This window comes from Ailuropoda melanoleuca, chromosome 12 (genome assembly GCF_002007445.2).
Source record: "Ailuropoda melanoleuca isolate Jingjing chromosome 12, ASM200744v2, whole genome shotgun sequence".
In the NCBI taxonomy this organism is placed as follows: domain Eukaryota; kingdom Metazoa; phylum Chordata; class Mammalia; order Carnivora; family Ursidae; genus Ailuropoda; species Ailuropoda melanoleuca.
This window is the reverse complement of record NC_048229.1, coordinates 7,842,799-7,864,123: the sequence shown is the minus strand read 5'-3', so window position 1 is coordinate 7,864,123 and position 21,325 is coordinate 7,842,799. Positions and strand designations below refer to the sequence as shown.

General features: G+C 40.9%; 2 protein-coding genes across 2 annotated transcripts; one reads left to right on the top strand and one right to left on the bottom strand.

The window, feature by feature from the left end:
* Positions 1–154: 154 nt before the first annotated feature.
* On the bottom strand, positions 155–8,859 carry FAM216A (family with sequence similarity 216 member A). The gene is made up of 7 exons (XM_011225934.3): positions 8,370–8,859; positions 6,446–6,486; positions 3,711–3,832; positions 2,571–2,697; positions 2,308–2,491; positions 1,687–1,769; positions 155–531 (listed from the first exon to the last, which is right to left on the bottom strand). The coding sequence occupies exons 1-7, from the start codon at positions 8,459–8,461 to the stop codon at positions 419–421; spliced, it is 762 nt and encodes a 253-aa protein (XP_011224236.1). The 5' UTR covers positions 8,462–8,859; the 3' UTR covers positions 155–418.
* Positions 8,860–9,111: 252 nt separating this feature from the next.
* On the top strand, positions 9,112–20,421 carry GPN3 (GPN-loop GTPase 3). Its single transcript, XM_002913066.4, has 8 exons — positions 9,112–9,288; positions 11,732–11,840; positions 15,813–15,980; positions 17,274–17,398; positions 18,263–18,378; positions 18,505–18,601; positions 19,112–19,240; positions 19,803–20,421. The coding sequence occupies exons 1-8, from the start codon at positions 9,241–9,243 to the stop codon at positions 19,863–19,865; spliced, it is 855 nt and encodes a 284-aa protein (XP_002913112.1). The 5' UTR covers positions 9,112–9,240; the 3' UTR covers positions 19,866–20,421.
* The last annotated feature ends 904 nt before the right edge of the window (positions 20,422–21,325 follow it).

The following is a 21,325-nucleotide window of genomic DNA, read 5'->3' as shown; positions in this document are numbered from 1 at the left end:
TCAAATGTAATTCTGTATCAGACTATTTCAGAGTTTTCCTTAGGCCAATCAAGAAAATACTTGTAGGGGATTCTCATATTTTTGTTTTAGGACTTAATGTAAGCAGAAAAAGAATTATACAAATATTTGACAGATATAAAGAAAAATAATTCAATTTTAAGCGACAAGAAAAATTTTAATTGTGTCTAGCTACAAATACAAGCATATATTGCACGTAACTTTTATTATACAGATATCATCAGTACATGGAACTACATCAAACCAGTTATTTACATTGTTGTAAATGTTTCTGAACAAACTAAAATTACCTAATTACTTCATGGTGAATAACAATACTATCCTTAATGTAGAAAGAGGACACAATTCACACCACCCCCCCTTTGGCACCTCATCAGTTCACAAGACAAGACTGTCAAGTTCACATCAGATGTTCTCCTTGTTCTTCAATTGACATTGACTGCATACACTTATTTAGTAAATCTTCTTCCTTTTTTTCTTCATTCATGTATGATTCAGAATCATTTGTAGAAACTGAAAGAAAAATAAAGAGTTTATAATGTCTGTTTTGGAAACAAAGGTGTATTTCGTCCTGAATATTGAGATTTGTATATAAGAACAACCTTCAAAATGACTACCTTAGAAATAAGCCTTTCACAAAAACAAATGGCCTGCAATTATCAAAATTTAACCACTTCCCCCTTCCCCCAAAGCTCTTACTTTTTAAAATAAGATACCCGGTAAGTACTGTATTCAAGCCAAGTTATTGTATAGAAAATTTTCTGCTACTAAGTCCTATTTTGTCTTCATTTGTCAAAATCTTTTGGTTATAGCTTCAGCTTTCTCCTCTCATAGTTTCAGCATTGTCCTCTCCTTAAGCATTAAGTTCCGACTCCACTCCCTCAGGGACCACAGGGACTTCCCCCCTACCTGGGATTCCTCCAGCTATTATTTTTGAACCCAGACTTACTTTTTCCCCTGCTGTTTCCCTCATTTCTTGAACTGTCACCCAGCAATGGGATAGGAGTTCAGAAGGCCTAACTTCCCTACTTCCTGTTTACTTCCCTACTCATTATAGGAACAACTATGAAATAGTTTAACTTCCACTTAATCCTCTCCACTTTATCAATTCTGAGGAATACTTCTGAGCATTCTGTCTTCCCCTTTTGCCCTTTTCATTTTGTAGTATTCTGCACTTGTAGGATCCTTTATACTGATAACTTACCAACTCTGGATTTATCTGAGTTGCTCCGCAAAATTTTGATACAACTTGGTTGGCTTCCACTGGTTTGTTGAATATTAAAATTATATAGGTGATACAGCCCTTCATAAACTATGATGCCATACAAAATATGTTGTTCATCCAAAAATGGCACTATCTCATAAAAGTGCTATGGCTTGAAAAAGTCACGTTTGTGGTTCTGGGTTCTAACAAATTCATTCTGTTAAAGTCTCTGACCTTGATATTATAAATACCTTTGCTTAGAAGGACCTTGAATTTTACTCCCCTGAGTAGTATGTTCTTTTAAATGAAAGCAGAAACTATATTTCATACTCATTTGGAGAATTAAAGGGAAATTACATTCTAAATTTTTAATATCTTCTGTGATAGAAATGAAATTATTGGGTTTAATATTTTTTAAGCATAAGATCTTTAAAAAATGCATATTTTTAAAATTCCACATTTACCTGATTCCATGAACAGTTTGCTTGGTTTTCTAAAAATCTTCAGTGACTTACATCTTGTTTTAGACGCATATCCAGTTTTTAAACTGTAAGAAAGAGAAGCATCTTCTCAACAGCTGTCTAATGCATGTGGAGGACCATACGAATTCTTTTTATTAAGCTGCCAGCATCACCAAAAAGACTCTTTCAGTCTCCTATGACTTAATAACCCTGAAATGCAAAGCTAACTATTGTAGTGCAGGTTGAATAATCAGGCTTCTTATTCTTTTCCTTATTTCCTTTTTTTGTTTATAGTATTCTCCTGTGCAGAAGCAACCATATGCTCCTTTTGGAAGTGTTTGTGTTATTTTGAATTTGAGTGGGAATTACTGAAAAGGGCAGTCTTGCAGATCTCTAGCTGTTCAAGAAATTTTTACAATTCCACAAAATGTGTTCTAAAAGGAGTGGCATATCCCAGTCAGATCAGTAAAGAGACCATAAGATAAGATCCTTCAGTGCTTTTTGTCTAACAAATTCTGAATTTAGCCCAATGAACATATCAGGAAACAAGCTTTTATCTCATTTAGCTACCCTTCAAATAAAATTGGGGTATATTTTCCTGCTTTTAAAAAATAAGAAACAGACCCTTCTTTGTTTCTCACTGGTCGCCAAAGAGAATGCTGTAGGATCATTTCAGGTGGGGGTGCAGCTGCCATGTTAGGAGGCCCTGAGTCCACTCTCTCCAGTTGGTGTCGCCATGTGGTGCAGGGGTAATGCTGCTTCTGTGAGTAACGAGAACTGAGGCGGTTCCTGTGATGAGTGAGGATACCTGTCATACAGATCACCTCAGTTAGAAGCCCCTCTGCTTTCTTGTGAGAGCTAGTGAGAAACTAACGAGGTGCACCTGCCTGGCTTTTGTGTGTGCTGGATCACATGCATGTACTGCCTCTTCATTAGCATCCGCAGATAGTTCACATTGTAGATCTTAGCGATGCTGCACAGGTAACGCTTCTGGCCTGTGGTGAGGTCCGGATGCTAAAAGACAAACAAGATTTCTAGGCACTATAGAACAAGAGGTTGGCAATATTCCTTATCTGAAAGGATGAATGTTCAGGAGAGCTGTACCATCTTACATTTTGCTTATTCAAATTCAGCTATGCTAATAGGGCCAAAAAGAAAAAGAAATGGCCATTTAAACAGCACAAGTGACTCCGCCTGCTGTTTCCACTCAAGTGATTCAGATGCGTCTGCGGTGTGAGAACCACTGCCCTAGAAGAATAAGGAGAGTAGGGATATGCTGTTCTGTCAGTGAGTCTTAGTTCCTGTGTGCCTCTCAGTGAGTGTAGGCATCTTGCCTTCTAAATACAATTTTTGAGGTATTCTGTGGTATCTAAAAGCAACTCAACCACTCTACTTAGTCTTAACTAAAGAAACAGTCGTTTCTAGCACCAGAAGAATAACTGTCTGTGTTGTACAGACTGAGGGATAGTCATTGGTAAAAGTAATTTTAACTAAGATTTTTACTTGCTGATTTTAGAAGGTAACACTCATTTAAAATGCAAGACTCCACTGTACGTGTATGTGTGTATACACACACAGGATTTACGGTGACATCCAGAGAAAACTCAAAAATTTTGGTTAAAAAATTGACCAATTTGCACAGATCTGTCGTAACCTTCATTTGCATTGCTCTCACAAGGATACTTCTGGCAGTTATGACCCTTAATGGGTAATAGAGGTTCAAGAGTTGTAAAATGCTGACTGCCATTTTCTTTACTTTCTTGCTTCTAATTTTGCAGACCTTGAGTGGAATCTATGAGTTTGAGTTTCCGTCTCTAGAATATAACTTTCCTTAGGGGTGTTGAGCTTCCGGAGTAAAGGTACATTAGATCTCAAGTATCATAAAGCCCTGAAAGAACTCTTATGATATGGAATCTATAATGATAAAGTGAAGTGCCTTACCCTCTAAGTAGCTTATCTTCAATAAAAAGTTCAGCTCTGAATACAAAGAATTCGGTACTTAAAGTATTGGTATTTAGTTAACATACCTTTAGAAAGGACGCATCTGTCATTGATTTAGGGATGTGAATTGCTTGAATTTGAGGAGTTTTCCACAACTCTTGCAGCTTGGCTATGTGTGTGTTCACTTTGTGTCCATCTTTGATTCTGCCTGTAGGCAAGGACATTATTTGAATTTCATGAGCAAACATCAGTTCAACAAATTGACTATTAACATCTATATATTTATTGTGTCTGATTACCCTGGAGTAGTAGTACGAGTCATTCTGTTAAATTCGAAGAGACTGAAATGGCCATTTGGTTTTAGAGCATAAAAAACTCTTAAGTTATTTATAAATATTTACTATATATATATCATTATATATAGACTACATTATTTGGAACTCAGGTGAGATGCAAACTGTTGACAGTAGTTTATTTTTGTTAGCTAATTGTATGTCAGACCACATTAAACAGGAATATACAGTATTTACAAGATTTACACAATATTTTATCATTCATTTGCCTTTAGCATATAGTATTAAACTCAAGATAGAATAACACAAATTTTATATCTTTAATGAGGCAGTGTTAAAAGGAAGGACTTTACAGAATTTTACTAAAACTTATTTTTACACAATTTCAGTTATTTTAATGTTTTTAATATTGATGTGGGTAGATTAAAAGAACAGTCGTTTAATAAAGATAAAAGTTGACACATATCTAGAAGAATGAAATTGGTTTTCAGTTTCAGACATAATTGAAATCAGTAACTTAATTTAGGGTATAAACTTCAGTAGCAGTTTGGGGAAAAACATCTGGGAAAATTTAACCAGTATATAACTCTTTGTAACACTACCCTTCTTCCCACACACTCCCTCCCTCCAGACAACTTTCTGTCACTACAGTTAGTATCACTGTAGATCAGTTTGCATTTTCTTGAGTCTGATATAAATGGAAACATATATATATTCTGTTTGTGTCTGGCTTCTTTCACTCAACATAATCATACTGAAATCCATCAGTGTGTGATGTGTAACAATAGTTCATTCCTTTTTATTGTTGGGTTACATTCCAGTATATGTATATACACACACACACACTCGCACAAACATATATATAGACACACATACATACACACACACATATATATGTGATATATATATATCACAATTTGATTATCCATCCACCTGCTGATGGACATTTGAGTTGTTTCCAGTTTTAGGCTAGTACAAATAAAGCTGGAAAAACAGATTTTTAAGTTAAAAGTTTATATATTTAGTAAGTTGAATTAAATAAGCACAATTTTGTTTCAGTATTGACAACAAAGGCCACTAAGATTTTACATTTTAAACTTTAGTTATTTATTTCTTCAAGATTTTGACAAATTGGAGAGTTAATTCAGATAAGTAAGTGTTATATTTGCCTTGCTGAAGGACTAACTAGTTTGCCAACAAATGGAAAATCATCTGGAAATTATGTTATCACGACCCTTAAAATATAATCTGGAATCTATAATAATAAAAGTTTATTTTTTTAAAAATCCTTCAAGTCATAAATGTGGGCTAATTATGTAAGAATATATTTTTTGTGTCCATGCTAATCAATATTTCTGAGATGAGTATTATAGCCTGGACTAAAATTTAACTTCTCAAAACTTGATAGCATTTCTTTACAGAAAATGAAACATTTAAAAATAATAGGGGCTCCTGGGTGGCTCAGTCAGTTAAGCAGCGGGCTCCATGCTCAGTGGGGAGCCTGCTTGAGATTTCTCTCCCTCTGCCCCTCCCCCGCTCAAATAAATAAATCTTTTTTAAAAATAATAGTTCAACTCAAAGAGAAACACCCAACTGAAAAATGGGCAAAGGACTTGATTAAACTTTGGATGGCTCCAAGGAAGATATACAAATGGCCAATAAACACATGAAAAGATGCTCACTATCACTACTCATTAGGGAAATACAAATAAAAATAACAATGAAGTACCATTTCATACTCATAAGGATAACTATCATTTAAAAAAATGAAAACAAGTGTTAGCATGTGGAGAAACTCGGACTGTGTCCGTTGCTGGTGAGAATGTAAAATGGTGCAGCTGCTGGGGAAACAGTGTAGTGGTTCCTCAAAATATTAAACAGAATAATCACCATATGATCCAGCAATTCCATTTAAAAACAAACACATTATTTATATGTATATATGCATTTTTATGCATGTATATACAAATAGGTATGTGTCTGTGTGTTTTTCTCAAGTAACTGTAAGGACTATACATTTTCCAAGGAAAAGTAAAGTGAATCCAGGTTTATATATCATTGAATTGAAATTGCTCCCCCCCCACAAAAAAATTTAATGAGATGCCTTTGGGGGTTTGTCTTACTCTCTCAATTCCAGCAGCTTTATCCTTTATTTCAAGTGAGAGGAAAAATAGCAGCATTGAAAAATATTTTATGTTCTTTGAAGTTGTTCAAGTTAGAATTTTTCCCTTCAATTTATGTATAAACTCAAGGCCATACTCTGTGCTTTTCAAACATCAGTTATAAACACAGTTCTTTTCAGACTTGTTGCTATTTTGAAGTACTCTTTTTAAAATGCTTGATGTGAAGTATCTTAATAAGAGAAAAAGAACCTGCTGGATTGTTCTTTGAAAATCTTAAAGACTAAGTTCACCAGGATGCTAATAATGTCTATTTTTAAAACTCCATTGTGTTTGTAGTTATAGCAATATTAGCATCTCTGAACCATGTTATTTATAGGTGTTATCTACTTTTTATGCTCTACTTACCAATACCTTTGGAATTCTGATAATAAGAATGTCCAGCTGATCTGTTGGGGGAAAAAAAGGATTTAAATAATATGCAATAATTGACAGCTTTATAAGCATTAAAGAAAGTATTTTAAATGAAAAAAAGACAGTACTGCATATGCTTCTTACTTTTCATGTTTCCATCAGATGGAATATCCTCCAATTTTTCTACTGTAATCCTGGTTATATCCTAACGGCTCCAGGCTTTTTCAAAGTGAGTTATCTGAGGTTTTTACCATACTAGAAAGGATTTACCTTAAGCCAGATTTGGTCTTACTTTTAAGGCCTCTTAATCTTGAGCTCAATAAAGTAGTTTGCGCTTCTGTGTTATCTGTGGTATTTCTTTGCTCTATTTTTAATAAAGTAACTTTGATATGGAAAAGACTATCTTGTTCTTTATGTAATTAAAGTATACTGGAACTGATAAACTGGTCTGCAATGTTTCTTTTTTTTTTTTAAGATTTTATTTATTTACTTGTCAGAGAGAGAGAGCGCGCGCACAAGCAGGGGTAATGGCCGGCAGAAGCAGGCTCCCTCCAGAAGAAGCCCCATATGGGACTCGATCCCAGGACCCTGCAGACGCTTAACCAGCTGAGCCACCCAGACATCCCAGGTCTGGAATGTTTCTATTTTTGTACAAGTTCTTTTTTCTTTTTCAAATTAAGACAAAACACCCTTCCTTCCTGCTTCCTTCAATTTATTCAATGACCAAGTGTTCATCGATCTCCTGATATATTAGGATCCAGCACTTAGTCAAGCACTATAATGAACAGAAAAGAAAGACAAGACTCCATCTTTAACAGTCTTCCAGGGGCGCCTGGGTGCCTCAGTTGGTTAAGCGGCTTACTCTTGATTTGGGATGATCTTGGGCGTCCTCACTCAGTGGAAAGTCGGCTTGAGGATTCGCTCTCTCCCTCCGACCCTCCCCGTCCCGCGCGCGTCCGCTCTCTCTCAAATAAATAAATCTTTTTAAGAAAGTCTTCCATCCACTATATATATATATATATGGTCATGGGTACAGCAGGAGCCATGACTGTGTGCTTTTGGAGAGGAACACCCTGCAGCTCTCACTTTTAGGGAACAAACTGATGGAAGGGATGAGAAGGTACTAAATACTAATTGTCTTCAGCATCCAGGACATAATAGTAAAAAACCTGCTCAAAATAAAATGGATTTATGAGGGGCGCCTGGGTGGCACAGCGGTTAAGCGTCTGCCTTTGGCTCAGGGCGTGATCCCGGCGTTATGGGATCGAGCCCCACATCAGGCTCCTCTGCTATGAGCCTGCTTCTTCCTCTCCCATTCCCCCTGCTTGTGTTCCCTCTCTCGCTGGCTCTATCTCTGTCGAATAAATAAATAAAATCTTTAAAAAAAATGGATTTATGAAGAAAAACTTCAGTAGGAAGAAAATGTCAAGATCAAGGTGCCTCTAATATTCATAATTATCTGTCTCATTGGCATTTATGAATCCCCTGGACATAAAGGTGGCTAATGTCGCACATACGGAATGATTTATTGACTTGGAAACCCTCCGTTGAGCCTCTGTTTCTGCTGGGCCCCCAACCTCCTCTTTTTGCAGAGATCCTGCGGGACAGACGGCGTATTTTCCAGCAGGTTTCGCAGCGCCCCCTCGGGGCAGAAAAATGCACCCAGGCAATTGTCGCAGTCACCGCGTTTAGTCACTGCACCAACACTCAACCTTACCTCACAAGCCCTTCCCCTAAACAGTGAGTCGGCTTCCATCTGTCCCACCCCGGTCACAACAAAGGTTCTCCCCTCCTCTCACTTCAGTCCACCCCAAACCAGTCCATTGGAGCAGCCAGCTCCCACCCCCTCCTCCACAGGGGATCACGACCCGGGGCCGGTCGTCGTCCTCCCTAACCCTTCAGGGCCCCTCAGCCTCACCCGCCGCCGCCACCCTCGGTCCTGGCCACTGCGGGAGGCTCTGCGGAAGAGCTGCATTCTGTCCAGTCGGACACCGGACCCTGGCCGGGCATCTCCTCCCCGGTGTCCGGACCTCGAGCGGTGTGCGGAAGCGGCTTTGCCCTGTCCCCTCCCCCGTCAGCACGCGTGCGTCAGGCCGGACGATATTGGGGGTGAAGAGGCGGACGCCGTATTCTAGCCCCCTCCGATGCGCTCCGGACACTGCCCGAATAGCTTCGGGAGAGCGGGGAGGGCAGATGCACGACACTGGAATTAAATTGGGGGAGGGGCAGGAGTACTTTAGTTGATTGCGCGCTTGCACGGTTTGTGGAAGGGATTAGTCACGGGAAGGAAATATATATGCCCTGAGATGCCTTCCCCCTTAGTATTCCAGACCCTTTACAAATTTGCAAATCTTGAGTGTCACCATATAGGTCAAACATCAGGACGCAAACCAAGGACCAAAGTCCCCGGCGCAGCGAAGCAGGGTTAGCCGTTATCCGTTATCACCAAGGCAACCAGGCGTCTCTACTATCCCAACCGCCAATTTCCGCCAACTACTTCTGCGCACACGCAAACCGCCCTCCCTCCCTACTCCGCTCCACGCCCCGCCTCTCCCCCGTCCTCCCCCCTCCGCCGAAGTTTCCTGAGAACGCGTTTCACACGAAATTTGACCTGCGGGACGCTCCGTAGTCTGGGATGTACTAGAACAGAAGGCACAAAAGGATTTGGATTGCGATTGGTTCGCACGTGGTGTTCCCGGAACTCCTCGAGCGCCGCGCGAAGGCTGAAGGGAGCGGGGCGGTCGGATTCCGCCGTGCGGCGGTCAGCACCCGCTACCTGGAGCGCCGACATGCCTAGATATGCGCAGCTGGTCATGGGCCCGGCAGGCAGCGGGAAGGTGAGGATTTGGCGGGAGAAGAGGAGAAAAGTCGGAGCTCGTGGGAGGCAGGGACGTTCTGGTCTTGATGGAGGGATCGGCGGGTGCGTGCACTGGGGACCCTTGGGCAGCTCGCTTCTGCAGTCTGGGCTTCAGTGCTCTTTGTTGGGGTTTTGAAAGTGGAGTAACTAACGATGGTGCTAACGTTTATATTATACTTATGCTCCAGATATTGCGTTTGAACTCCTAATTTATTTCCAGAACAACGCTGTCAGATAAGTCCTGTTTTTCTCATTTTTGCAGATGGGAATTTTACAGAAAATGAGACACAGAAAGGTTAAGTTCTTTGCCCAGGATCCTACAGCTACTAAGTGATGGCTGGAATTTGAATCCACTCTTGTGTAATTCCAGAATCCGGCCCTGTCTCGCTCGTAGAAAGTTCAAATGAGGTCTCATTAAATCACTGTTTCTTAGAGCTTGAAACGTGGACTTCTGGTACATAGAGGCGATTTTAGGAGGTACATTAGGAGGGCCTAACCTTAATGAACATTGAATCATATATTGAGAAAGTTACTCCCTTTTCAATCCTCTTTCGGTTTGCATTGAAGTGAAATTGTCAGTCTGATGCTTGTATATCTTTAATACTTTTTTAATCCCCAAATCTCTTCAGAGATCAGATCTTAGAGCTTTTGACAGACATTTATCTTTTGCTGGAACAAAAAGAGCTTTAAGGGTATTTAATTTTATGATTACCTTCACGTTATGACAAATATAACTGGTTTTCTATTTACAATAGAGGTATAATTTTTTTTCTTGTAAATAAATGTGAGCGGAATAATATGAGAGGCATTCAAATACAGAAATGGGTGAAGGTATTAGTCAAATAACAGGAGCGTGAGAAGCACTGGAGTCTGTGGAGGTGTTGTCTGGCTTCAGTCTTGAGCACATTGTTCTAAAGCTTGACCTATTCTGGGTGTAGGAGATCAGCATGTGACTGTAATATAGCCCTTGCCTACCCAGAGTCTATGGTCTATTTGGGAAGACTGATAGGTGCCTTGCCAATTAAAATATAGTGTGATGCACAGAGAGGGCCTCCTCTTTGGCAGAGATAATAGTATGTGAAAAGTCACTGAGCATGATAGAGTTATTTCCTATATTCCAGATATATTTTCAGTCTGATTGTGTTAGACAAGTATCTTCCTACAGATTTTTGATGCCTACTGTTTGAAGTACTCACTGAATATGATCTCTGTGCTAGGCACTGTTCTGGGCCCTGGAGATTGTGTAATGAACAAAACACATACACACATGCACACAAATCCCTGCTCTTGTAGAGTTTATATCCAAACATATTAAGTGAATTAGAAATAATTATCAAGCATTTATTATGTACCAGGTACTGTGCTAGTCCCTAGGCTTATAAAACTGAGTAAAAGGCATCCCTGCCTTTAAATAGAAAATGGACAAGACAGACAAGTAGCCTAGAGATTTTAACATAGTATGTTAAGGACTACATGGGGAATAAGGAATTCTCTAAACTAAAGTGCAAACTGATAGCCCATCTCTAGACTATTTATCGACCTTTTGTGCTCTCATTCTGAAATACTCTCCCTGGCTGGGCAAGCACGTTCATATCCTTTGGCTCAAACATACCCCCACCCCACCGGAAACATCCCTGACTACCCTACTTAAAGCTTTGTTTGGACTGTAATCATCTTGGTGGAGACATAGTGTGTTAGGTGCCGCATGGTATGATCAGAAGTCTTCCCTTTAGAGGCGCCTGGGTGGCACAGCGGTTAAGCGTCTGCCTTCGGTTCAGGGCGTGGTCCCAGCGTTATGGGATCGAGCCCCACATCAGGCTTCTCCGCTATGAGCCTGCTTCTTCCTCTCCCACTCCCCCTGCTTGTGTTCCCTCTCTCGCTGGCTGTCTCTATCTCTGTCAAATAAATAAATAAAATCTTAAAAAAAAAAAAAGAAGAAGTCTTCCCTTTAAATTCCACTTGCCGCATGTTAGAGCAGCAAGGAGCCTTAGTGATTGTGGAGGCCATCCCAGTTAGAGACAAGAAAACTTGGTGGGGTGCCTGGCTGGTTCATTTGGTGGCACATGCAACTCTTGATCTTGGGGTTAAGCTTGAGACCCACATTGGGTGTAGAGATTACTTAAAAATAAAATCTTTAAACAAAAAAAAGAAAGAAAGAAAGAGGAAACTGAGGGGCAAAGTAGAGAAGCACTTTCGCTAAAGTTACCCGTGAGTCCCAGCCAGGTCTAGATCTGCATGCAGCCCAGTCAGGTGTCCTGACTCCCAGTCTGGTACCTTTCCTGTTTTCATTCAGCTTCTTGGTCAGTGAAGGCATGGTTTTTTGTGGATACTGACCAAGTGATATAGGGTGTCCTTCTGGGGGAGCAGGGAGTAGCACTACACTGCCTGTTGCTCTGACCCCCTTGTGCCTTGTGACATTACAGAGCACCTACTGTGCCACCATGGTCCAGCACTGTGAAGCCCTCAATCGGTCTGTCCAAGTTGTGAACCTGGATCCTGCAGCAGAACACTTCAACTACTCCGTGATGGCTGGTGAGTCCTGAGCAGAGCTTTCCCTCTCCTTCAGGAAAAATAAGGTGGTGGAGAGGCCATGAGTGCTGGCTGCTTGGCACAGAAGCTGAAAACTCAATTATTACAGTCTGCTCCCCTGTTTCATGGTGAACAACATGAGGCTGAATGTCATTTGGTGACATCCACTCGTAGTGACATGTATCTTTCTTGGTCTTTAGTTTAGGTATTAAGTAAGTAGTCTCCTCCATCACACTTCCCTTCTGTCCCCTTCAGGCTTAGTTCTGCTGTGGTGAATCGGGTTTACTGCAGATCATAGTATAAGTGAGAAGTTTAACTGTTTTGTTTTTTAAAATTGTTTTAGGGGCTCCTCCTGCTCGCTCTCTCTTAAAAAAATTTAAAAATATATATATATATACATATATATATTTATTTAATTTTTTTAGAGGGGGAGAGAGGCAGGGGAGGGGCCGAGGGAGAGGGAGAGAAAAAATCTTAAGCAGACTCCCACACCCAGTATGGAGCCCAAGCCGTTCTTGGTCTCACAGTCATGTCCTGAGCCAAAATCAAGAGTTAAATGCTTAACCAACTGAGCACCCCAGTGCCCCTCAAATAAAATTCATTTAATTTATTCATTCAGATGTCTTTTGAACACCCACTTTATGCCACACACCAGGGTTCTAGCAGAGAACAAGGCTGACATCCTTGCCTTCATGAACCTTTTAGCAGGGAGATGAGCAAAATGATAAACATTACAGATTGTGATAAGAACTTTGCAAATAGGCTGATGAGAAGGAATAACTTGCTTTAGGAAGGGTGGTTCGGAAGAAGTCTCAGGAGGGGAGATTTGGGCCCAGACCCAAAGATAATTCTGTTCTCACCAAGCTGGGGAGAAGCCTTCCAAGATGAGGGAACATCAGGTCAATAAATAGCCTAGAGATAGGAAGGGGTTTGGTATATTTCAGAAAAAGCAAAGATGTCGATGAGCTGGAGCATAAGGAATGAAGGAAAGCAGTGCGTAGGTGCTAGTAGGACATGAGAAGTTGGGTTCTATCCTGTTTTCTTGGTCCATTTGAGCTTTCTTAACAAAATACCACAGACAGGGCAGCTTATAAACAGAAATGTATTTTTCATGGTTCTGGGGGTTGGAAGCCCAATATCGGGGTGCCAGCATCGTCGGGTTCTCGTGAAGGTCCTCTTCTAGGTGGCAGACTGCCGACTCCCCACTGTGTCCACACATGATGGGAGGGGCAGGGGATCTCTCTGGGGCCTCTTTTGTTAAAGCACTAATCCCATTCATGAGGTACCACCCTCATGATCTCATTGCCTCCCAAAGGCCCCACCTCCTAATATTATCACCTTGGGCATTAGGTTTTCTTTTTCTTTTTTTTTTTTTTTTTTTAAAGATTTTTTTTTTTTATTCGACAGAGATAGAGACAGCCAGCAAGAGAGGGAACACAAGCAGGGGGAGTGGGAGAGGAAGAAGCAGGCTCAGCAGAGGAGCCCGATGTGGGGCTCGATCCTGCAACGCCGGGATCACGCCCTGAGCCGAAGGCAGACGCTTAACCGCTGTGCCACCCAGGGAACCAACTGGATACAGTAGTCTGGGACTCAGGGACGAGGTCTGGCGTGGAGGTATAAACTTGCGAGTCAGCAGTATATAGACCATAAAGTTCCAGAACTGGATGAGATCAGTTGGGGGGAAGTGTGAGAGAAGAGAACCCAAGACCAAGCCTTGAAGTTGTCTAATCTTCAGAGGCCTAGAGGTGGAGTCAGTAAGATGGGAGGAAAGCCAGGAAAATGTACCATCACAGAAGCCAGGAGGGACTGTTTGAAGAATACGCTTGTGTGCATGGTTACGTCAGGTACGGCTGTGAAGTGGTACGAGGACGGAGAAGTGGCTGTGAGATGGGGGGACGTGGAGATGGAGGTGACTGTGCCCAGCAGTTTCAGTGGAGTGATTGGAAGAGCGGCCTGAAGGTCATGCAGTGTCAGCAGAGGAAACGAGGAAGTTTCGCTATGAAAGGAGCAGAAAAGTGGAGTGAGAACTGGAGAGGGTAGGAGGGCCAAGGGAGGTTGTGTTTTAACACTGGAGATGCTAACCGGAATGGACTTGATTGCTGAACAGAAAGATCCCGTAGACTGGGGCGCCTGGGTGTCGCAGTCATTAAGCGTCTGCCTTCGGCTCAGGGCATGATCCCAGCGTTCTGGAATCGAGCCCCACATCAGGCTCCAAGTATAGAGCCTGCTTAAGATTTCTCTCTCTTCCTTTCCCTCTGCCCCTCAAAAAACAAAACAAAACAAAATAAAAAGGCTTTGCGTATCTTTGGGATCATTTGGTTGCACCCAACAGAAATCACTGAAGCCAGCTTATGTAAAAGGAGGATTTTTTTATAGAAGGAATCAGGGGATCTCTCACAAAACCCAAGAGCAAGGCTTAATGAGAGACTAGAACCCAAAACAAAAGCTAACAGACCAAAGCTGGCTTTCTTTCTGTCTCTGCCTTTTTCTTCCTCTTACAGACCAGCTTTCTCAGCTTCAGGGGGCCCAGCAAGTTGCCTCCAACTTCAGGTTCTCATCACTTTCTGGTCCAGATGTCTTAATGACTGACTTGTGTCCTTGAGTCATCCTTTTAGAAGACCCAATTTCATTGACCCAACTTAGTCAGATGTTTACCCCTTGGATAGGGAGAGGAAGTGCATAGGAAGGTATTATCCACATAAACGTGGCTATGAGTGAGTCAGTGCTCTGTGAACAGATTTTAGGTTTGTGCACAAACATAAAAAACCTATGGGAGAAGGTTATAAATACAGATTTCCAAAATTGGTAGGAGAAGAGAACTATGAATATACCAGAATTTTTAAGCCCCTGCTGTAGGTGATTTAGCTACATTATCTCATAGAATCTTCATCCCTGTACCCCAGGAATATGATTTGTCCCCCATTTTATAAATAAGATGTGGAGAGATTAAGTAGCTTCCCTGAGGTCATGTTAAGAAACACCAGGGACGCCTGGGTGGCTCAATTGGTTAAGCATCTGCCTTCAGCTCAGGTCATGATCCCGGGGTCCTGAGATCGAGCCCTGTGCCAGGCTCCCTGCTCAATGGGAAGTCTGCTTCTCCCTCTGCCTCTTCCACTCTCCCTGCTTGTGCGCGCGTGTGTTCTCTCTCTCTGACAAATAAATAAAATCTTTTAAAAAAACCAAAAAACAGCAATTTTTTGGTTTTTTTGGTTTGGTTTTGTTTTAATCATTTTAGAATAGGTAGTATATATTGACTTTGGTTTAAAATGCAAAAGGTACAAAAGAGTAAGTGTACAGTAAAATGTCTCCCTCCCAGGTCTGTGTCTCAGTAATTGGTTCCCCTCCCTGGAGGCAGGCAGTGTTGCTAGTTTCTAGGGTGTCTTTCCATAGAGAGCCTATGGATATAAAATCAGATATATGTATTATTATATATATGTAGTGAATCTTTGTCTTTTTGTTGTTGTTAACACAATGATGGCATTTTTACACAGAGTTTTGCACCTTGCATTTTTCACTTAAAAGTGTACCTGGGATGGGGTACCTGGATGGCTTAGTCAGTTAAGCATCTGACTCTTGGCTTTAGCTCAGGTCATGATCTCAGGGTCGTGAGATCGAATCCTGGGTCGGGTTCCATGCTCAGTGCAGAGTCTGCTTTAGATTCGCTGCCTCTCCTACTGCTCTTCCCACATGTGCGTGCACGCACACGCTCTTTCTCAATTAATTAATTAATTAATTTTAAAAGGTGTACTTGGGAGATTATATCACATCCATATTTAAAGAGCTTCTCCTTTTAATGGCTATGTAGGATTCCATTGTCTGGCTATACAGTAATTTAACTGGTTCCCACGAACACTGCTACAGTGAATAATCATGTACAGAAATAGCTTTACGCATGTGAGTTTTTATTTAACTGTTGCTAACAAGGATAACAATTGTTGTATGAACACTCTTATATTCTGAGCCCTATCTTTGCAGACATCCGGGAACTGATTGAGGTGGATGATGTCATGGAGGATGACTCGCTGCGGTTTGGCCCCAATGGAGGATTGGTGTTTTGCATGGAGTACTTCGCCAACAATTTTGACTGGCTAGAGAACTGTCTTGGCCACGTAGAGGACGACTATATCCTTTTTGACTGTCCAGGTAAGTCAACAGTTTGAATGTGACATTTTCCTGGAAATTGTGCTAATTCTGTCCCCAGTGAGAGAAAGTGGACTGAGCCTTCATGGCTCTTAACTGTAGTGCAGTGAGGCACAAAGCTCTTGTTTATTGGCTCTAACTCGTTCATTGAATTTACCGAGTGCTTAGTTTGTATGGTGGGAATACCATAGAGACCCCGGCAGCCATGGTCTTTGCCCTCATGGAGCTCACAGTCAAGTGGGAGTGCTGGACAGAATGAACAGATCACCTGGATTATCATTTAACATTAATTTGTGACAGGTGCTCCACAGGAGTCCCACAGACCATCGCATAGCAATAAGATTGGGAGGCTTCTGATCAAGTAGTCCGTAAGCTGGGCTGGGGGGTGAAGGTGAGGGAGGCTATGGTCCAGGCAGAGGCACAGCATTCTAGAAGCCTTGAGGCAGGAAGGAGTGAGGTGGATTTGGGGTACCAAGAAGGGCAGGGGGGCTGGAGTACTGAAAACCCAGGGAAATGTCATAAGGTGAGGCTGGCAGGGAACAGATAACACAACTTCTTAAGCCAGATTGTGGGTTTTAGACTTGAGGCTAACCTAGCTGTGATCATTTGTGGCTCTCACTTTATTTTCCATTGCTTTTATTTTATTTTATTTTATTTTATTTTATTTTATTTTACTTTATTTTTTTGAAGATTTTATTTATTTGACAGAGAGAGAGACAGCGAGACAGGGAACACAAGCAGGGGAGTGGGAGAGGAAGAAGCAGGCTCCCAGCAGAGGAGCCTGATGCGGGGCTCAATCCCAGGACCCTGGGGTCACGCCCTGAGCCGAAGGCAGACGCTTAACGACTGAGCCACCCAGGCGCCCCTTTACTTTTTTTTTTTGTATTTTTAGGGAGAGAGCATTTGTGCACAAGGATTGGGGGCGGGAGGGAGAGAGAGAATCTTCAGCAGGCTCCATTCCTAGTGTGGAGCCCAACGTGGGGCTCGATCTCAACCCTGAGATCAAGACCTGAGCCAAAATCAAGAGTTGAACACTTAACCGACTTAACCACCCAGGCGCCCTCTGCCCTTTTTTTAGAAAGAGAGAGGGTATTTTCCCTTGTTTTTAATTGAACCCACAGAAAAGCACATACATCCTAACCACACAGCTTGATGAATATTCCCAAAAAACACACACCGTTGTAGCACTTGCTTTTCACTCCCTTTTTAACCATCTTATGGGAAATTTTTTTTTCTGTGTAGTTTGATGACTACAGATTTCCTGTTTGTATTAGTCTTGTCATGTTCTTCGTGTAGGTCAGATTGAGTTGTATACGCACCTGCCCGTGATGAAACAGCTGGTCCAACAGCTGGAACAGTGGGAGTTCCGAGTCTGTGGAGTTTTTCTCGTTGATTCCCAGTTCATGGTGGAGTCGTTCAAGGTTTGAAGATCAGTCTTTTGATTTTTTTAGTTGTGGGTACAAGCAGATGACAGTCTCTTTAAGGACTCTGTGATTTCAGCACTCTGGATATTTCAGAAACTATATTTCAGAATAATTTAGTATCCTTTTTACTCATTTATTGTAATGACATATTTTTAACTCAAAAATGATGTTATGATATCATATAGATTTGGGGAAACTACTTACCAAGAAAAATGAGGCAGATGCATATTTTATAAGCATTTTTTAATTCTCTGAGAGCCTTTTTCTAGTTTATGAACTATATTTCCCATTAATCGCCCTTAAGGAATATTCAGTGGGAAAAGATACCATCTAAATTGAGATTTGTGATCACTAAATTTTTTTTTTTTTTCAAGTGAGGGGAGAGGCAGAGGGAAGGGGAGAGAGAGAATCTTAAGCCCAGCGTGGAGCCCAATGTGGGGCTCCATCCTACAACCCTGAGATCATGACCTGAGCTGAAATCAAGAGTTGGACACTTAACCAACTGAACCAGCCAGGCGCTTCTCCCACCCCCCATTAAAAGATTTTATTTTTAGTAATTTCTACACCCAGCGTGGGGCTCAAACTTACAACCCAGAGATCAAGAGTCACATGCTCTGTCAACTGAGCCAGTCCGGTGCCCCATGATCACTGTAAATTAAATCTACCTCTTCCCTCCTTATTCTCACTTTTGGAAGCCAAGGGTCAACTGTCTGATTAGTGGACTGTCTTTTCTTTAGGATGAACATTTCTTTTACTTGGGCCAGTTTTGTTCCTGTAAGGAGCAAAAGCTTCTCTTTTATGTGGAGACAGCGATTTTTGTTGGCAACAGTTCCATCTTCTCTTTTCTGTTCCCTCCTTCAGTTTATTTCTGGCATCTTGGCAGCTCTGAGTGCTATGATCTCTCTAGAAATTCCACAAGTTAACATCATGACAAAAATGGATCTGCTGAGCAAGAAAGCTAAAAAGGAAATTGAAAAGTGAGTTCACTTCTTCCATTATCATCAGATCTTAATTGCAGAGATGTGAGGTTCTATTAGTCTACAAATCTGGTGTCCTGATTTATTCTTCCTTTCATTCATCAGTCTTCTTTTTCACTTTCGAAGGTTTCTAGACCCAGACATGTATTCTTTATTAGATGATTCTGCAAGTGACTTAAGAAGCAAAAAATTCAAAAAATTGACTAAAGCTATATGTGGACTGGTAAGTTTTTCATGTTTTTTAAATGACCTGGTCATCTGTTTACCCATAGCCAGGCAGTGGCCACCGTTATGGAAAGCACACTCCAATCCTATTTCCTTGCAAAGGGAAGGCGGGTGGGGGCAGGCTGTGGGCTGCCCAGTCAGTAGTTTAATACAGAAGTAGTTATTGGTGGTAGCTGATAAGGTAACTGACTTGTCTATTATTCCAAACCATTTGGGGAGTTCAGAACTGTCTGTACCCTTCTGAAATTTCTGATGGTTGTTGAATTCAGATAAATATCTATGAAACAGTAAGTGTCTAGTTAAGTAATAATTTAATGAGTGTTCTGGGAGGTCAGAGGTCAGGAAAATCGATGATTTGCTTTTGTTCTGGCTCCCTCCTCCCCGCTCCTTCCACACATCGAATGTTTTTAATCAGAAGTATAACTGGTTATAAACTTAAAATGTAAATTGAAAATTAAGTATTTTGTACAGCTTCAGAATGACCCTTTATGAAATTCTCAACTTATAGATTGATGACTACAGCATGGTTCGATTTTTGCCTTACGATCAGTCGGATGAAGAAAGCATGAACATTGTGTTACAGCATATTGATTTTGCCATTCAGTATGGAGAAGACTTAGAATTCAAAGAACCAAAGGTAATTTTTGATCACTGGCTTTTGGTAACCATGTTTGCCAGCACTCACTGGCCCTTCCATAAGCCCAGCAACTCCTCAGATTGTCTTAGCAGCAGTAGTAAACTGGGCTTGTCAAGGGGACGTCTGAAATTGACATCTGTGCTCAACAAGGTGTATCAGTTTTACTCTCCCTGTTATTGAGGCACTATTACCAGGTTTCTTTGTCCTCAGGGCTTGGGGGGGTGTGCAAAGAGGAGATAAAATTCAGTTGAACTTGGGCCACCCTCACATTTGTCAGTAGGAAGCCTGATGGTAGTTGTCATAGGTCACTATCTCAGCAAATGAGGGGAGAGTCAGCAAGCATAAACTCAAGTAAAAATGCTTCCAATGAGATATAAATACTTTAATTTACCACGTAGCTGGAAAAATCCTATCAGTCATGCCTTTTGCCACTATAAAAGACACCTAAAATGCAGCTGGGCATTATCTCCTGGTAGAGCATGACCTGAATAATAGGTAAGCACATACTAGGTCTAACTTGGGGGAAATGAATATTTTCTGTTTTGTGTTTCCTTTGTGTCAGGAACATGAAGATGAATCATCTTCTATGTTTGATGAATATTTTCAAGGACACCAGAGTGAATGAAGAGTTTATCAAAGTAACTATATATGCCGAAGCAGCAAGACATTTTTCTCTTCAAAGGATGCAACAATACTAGAAGGCTACTTATTTTAATGAAAAATGTAACACTTGGGTCTTTATCAGCAGCATGCCTGAATCAAGTTCTAGTTATTCTGAAATGGCTGGTATTTCAAGTGGAATCTTTTAGTATTATTTTAACAGCATCAATTTAAGATTTTAAATGTTGAAATTGACATCAGTGCACAGACTTGTATATAGTATAAATGAGCATCTGTGGTACAGTTAGGACCCAGTCTACCTTTATTTTTACTATTTGATTTTTATTATTTAAGAAGGTTTTTTGAAGAGGCAGGAATTATTGTAACAAAACATACACATCTGTGTCCAAAGGAAAAAAATCTGGAAGGATATAGTTAAGACCATTGCTTATCTGTATGTCTGAGTTTTCTTACACTGAAAATGTATCATCTGTGTAATTAAAAAATGAAAAGTAAGTGTTTTAAAATATATATATATATATATATATATGTATGTATATAAATAAAAGAAATAGAAAGTGCTAACCTTTCATTACTCTCCTGTTTTCCAGTCAGAATTTGAAATATTCAGCCAGGGCAAATTTTTGAATGAATAAATTTGCCCAACTGTCAAAATATAGTCCATGATTTCTTAAAAAATGCAATTTGTAGTCGCTGAGCATTTAAAAATTTATACTTTCCTGGAATAATAACAGATGCACACAAAAATGCAAAAGACATGATTTTTTTCTTTTTAATGTGCACATTGAATTGTTTATTTTCAGTGTTTTTAAGTTCAGTAGCGTTGGGTGTAAAAGCTTGCAAAGTGGCTAGTCAGTCAACAGATATTTCTCTAGCATCTACCATGGGCCAGGCCCTGCTAAAGCAAAACAATCAAACTTAATGAGTTCTGCCAGACATTATGCTAAGAAACATTTTATGTAATCTCTTTCATTTAATCCTCATAATGGGACCAAGCTTCATTGGCCATTTGGCCCTGGATCATCCAGCTGATACAAATTAAGCACTTACAGAAACCACAGTTCAGGTTGAATTTTTCATCATTCTTGGGCTAGATAGCAGGAGTACACCTGCAGTGTCACGTTTGATCCATTTTAACTAAAGATGTGCCAAGTGTGAGGAACCATAGCTATCTATGATTAGCTATCAGTGGTAACTTGTGTCTGGGGGCCTAGGCTAGGGGCAAAAGTCAGGTATTTGCATCATGGTCCATTGGTGTGAGCTATTGGGGGGGTAATCAGGAGAGAACATGAATGGGCATCATGGGAATGTGCTGTCCCACTTGAGTCTCTCCCATGGCCCTGAGTATGAGTGGGTAAAAACACCTTGATCTCCCAGTGTTGCTAATTCTTAAAAATTTTATTGTTATGGAAGAAAGGTAAGGCAATTTCATTTGCCCTCTTTGCTCCTTGAGCATTTCTTCCC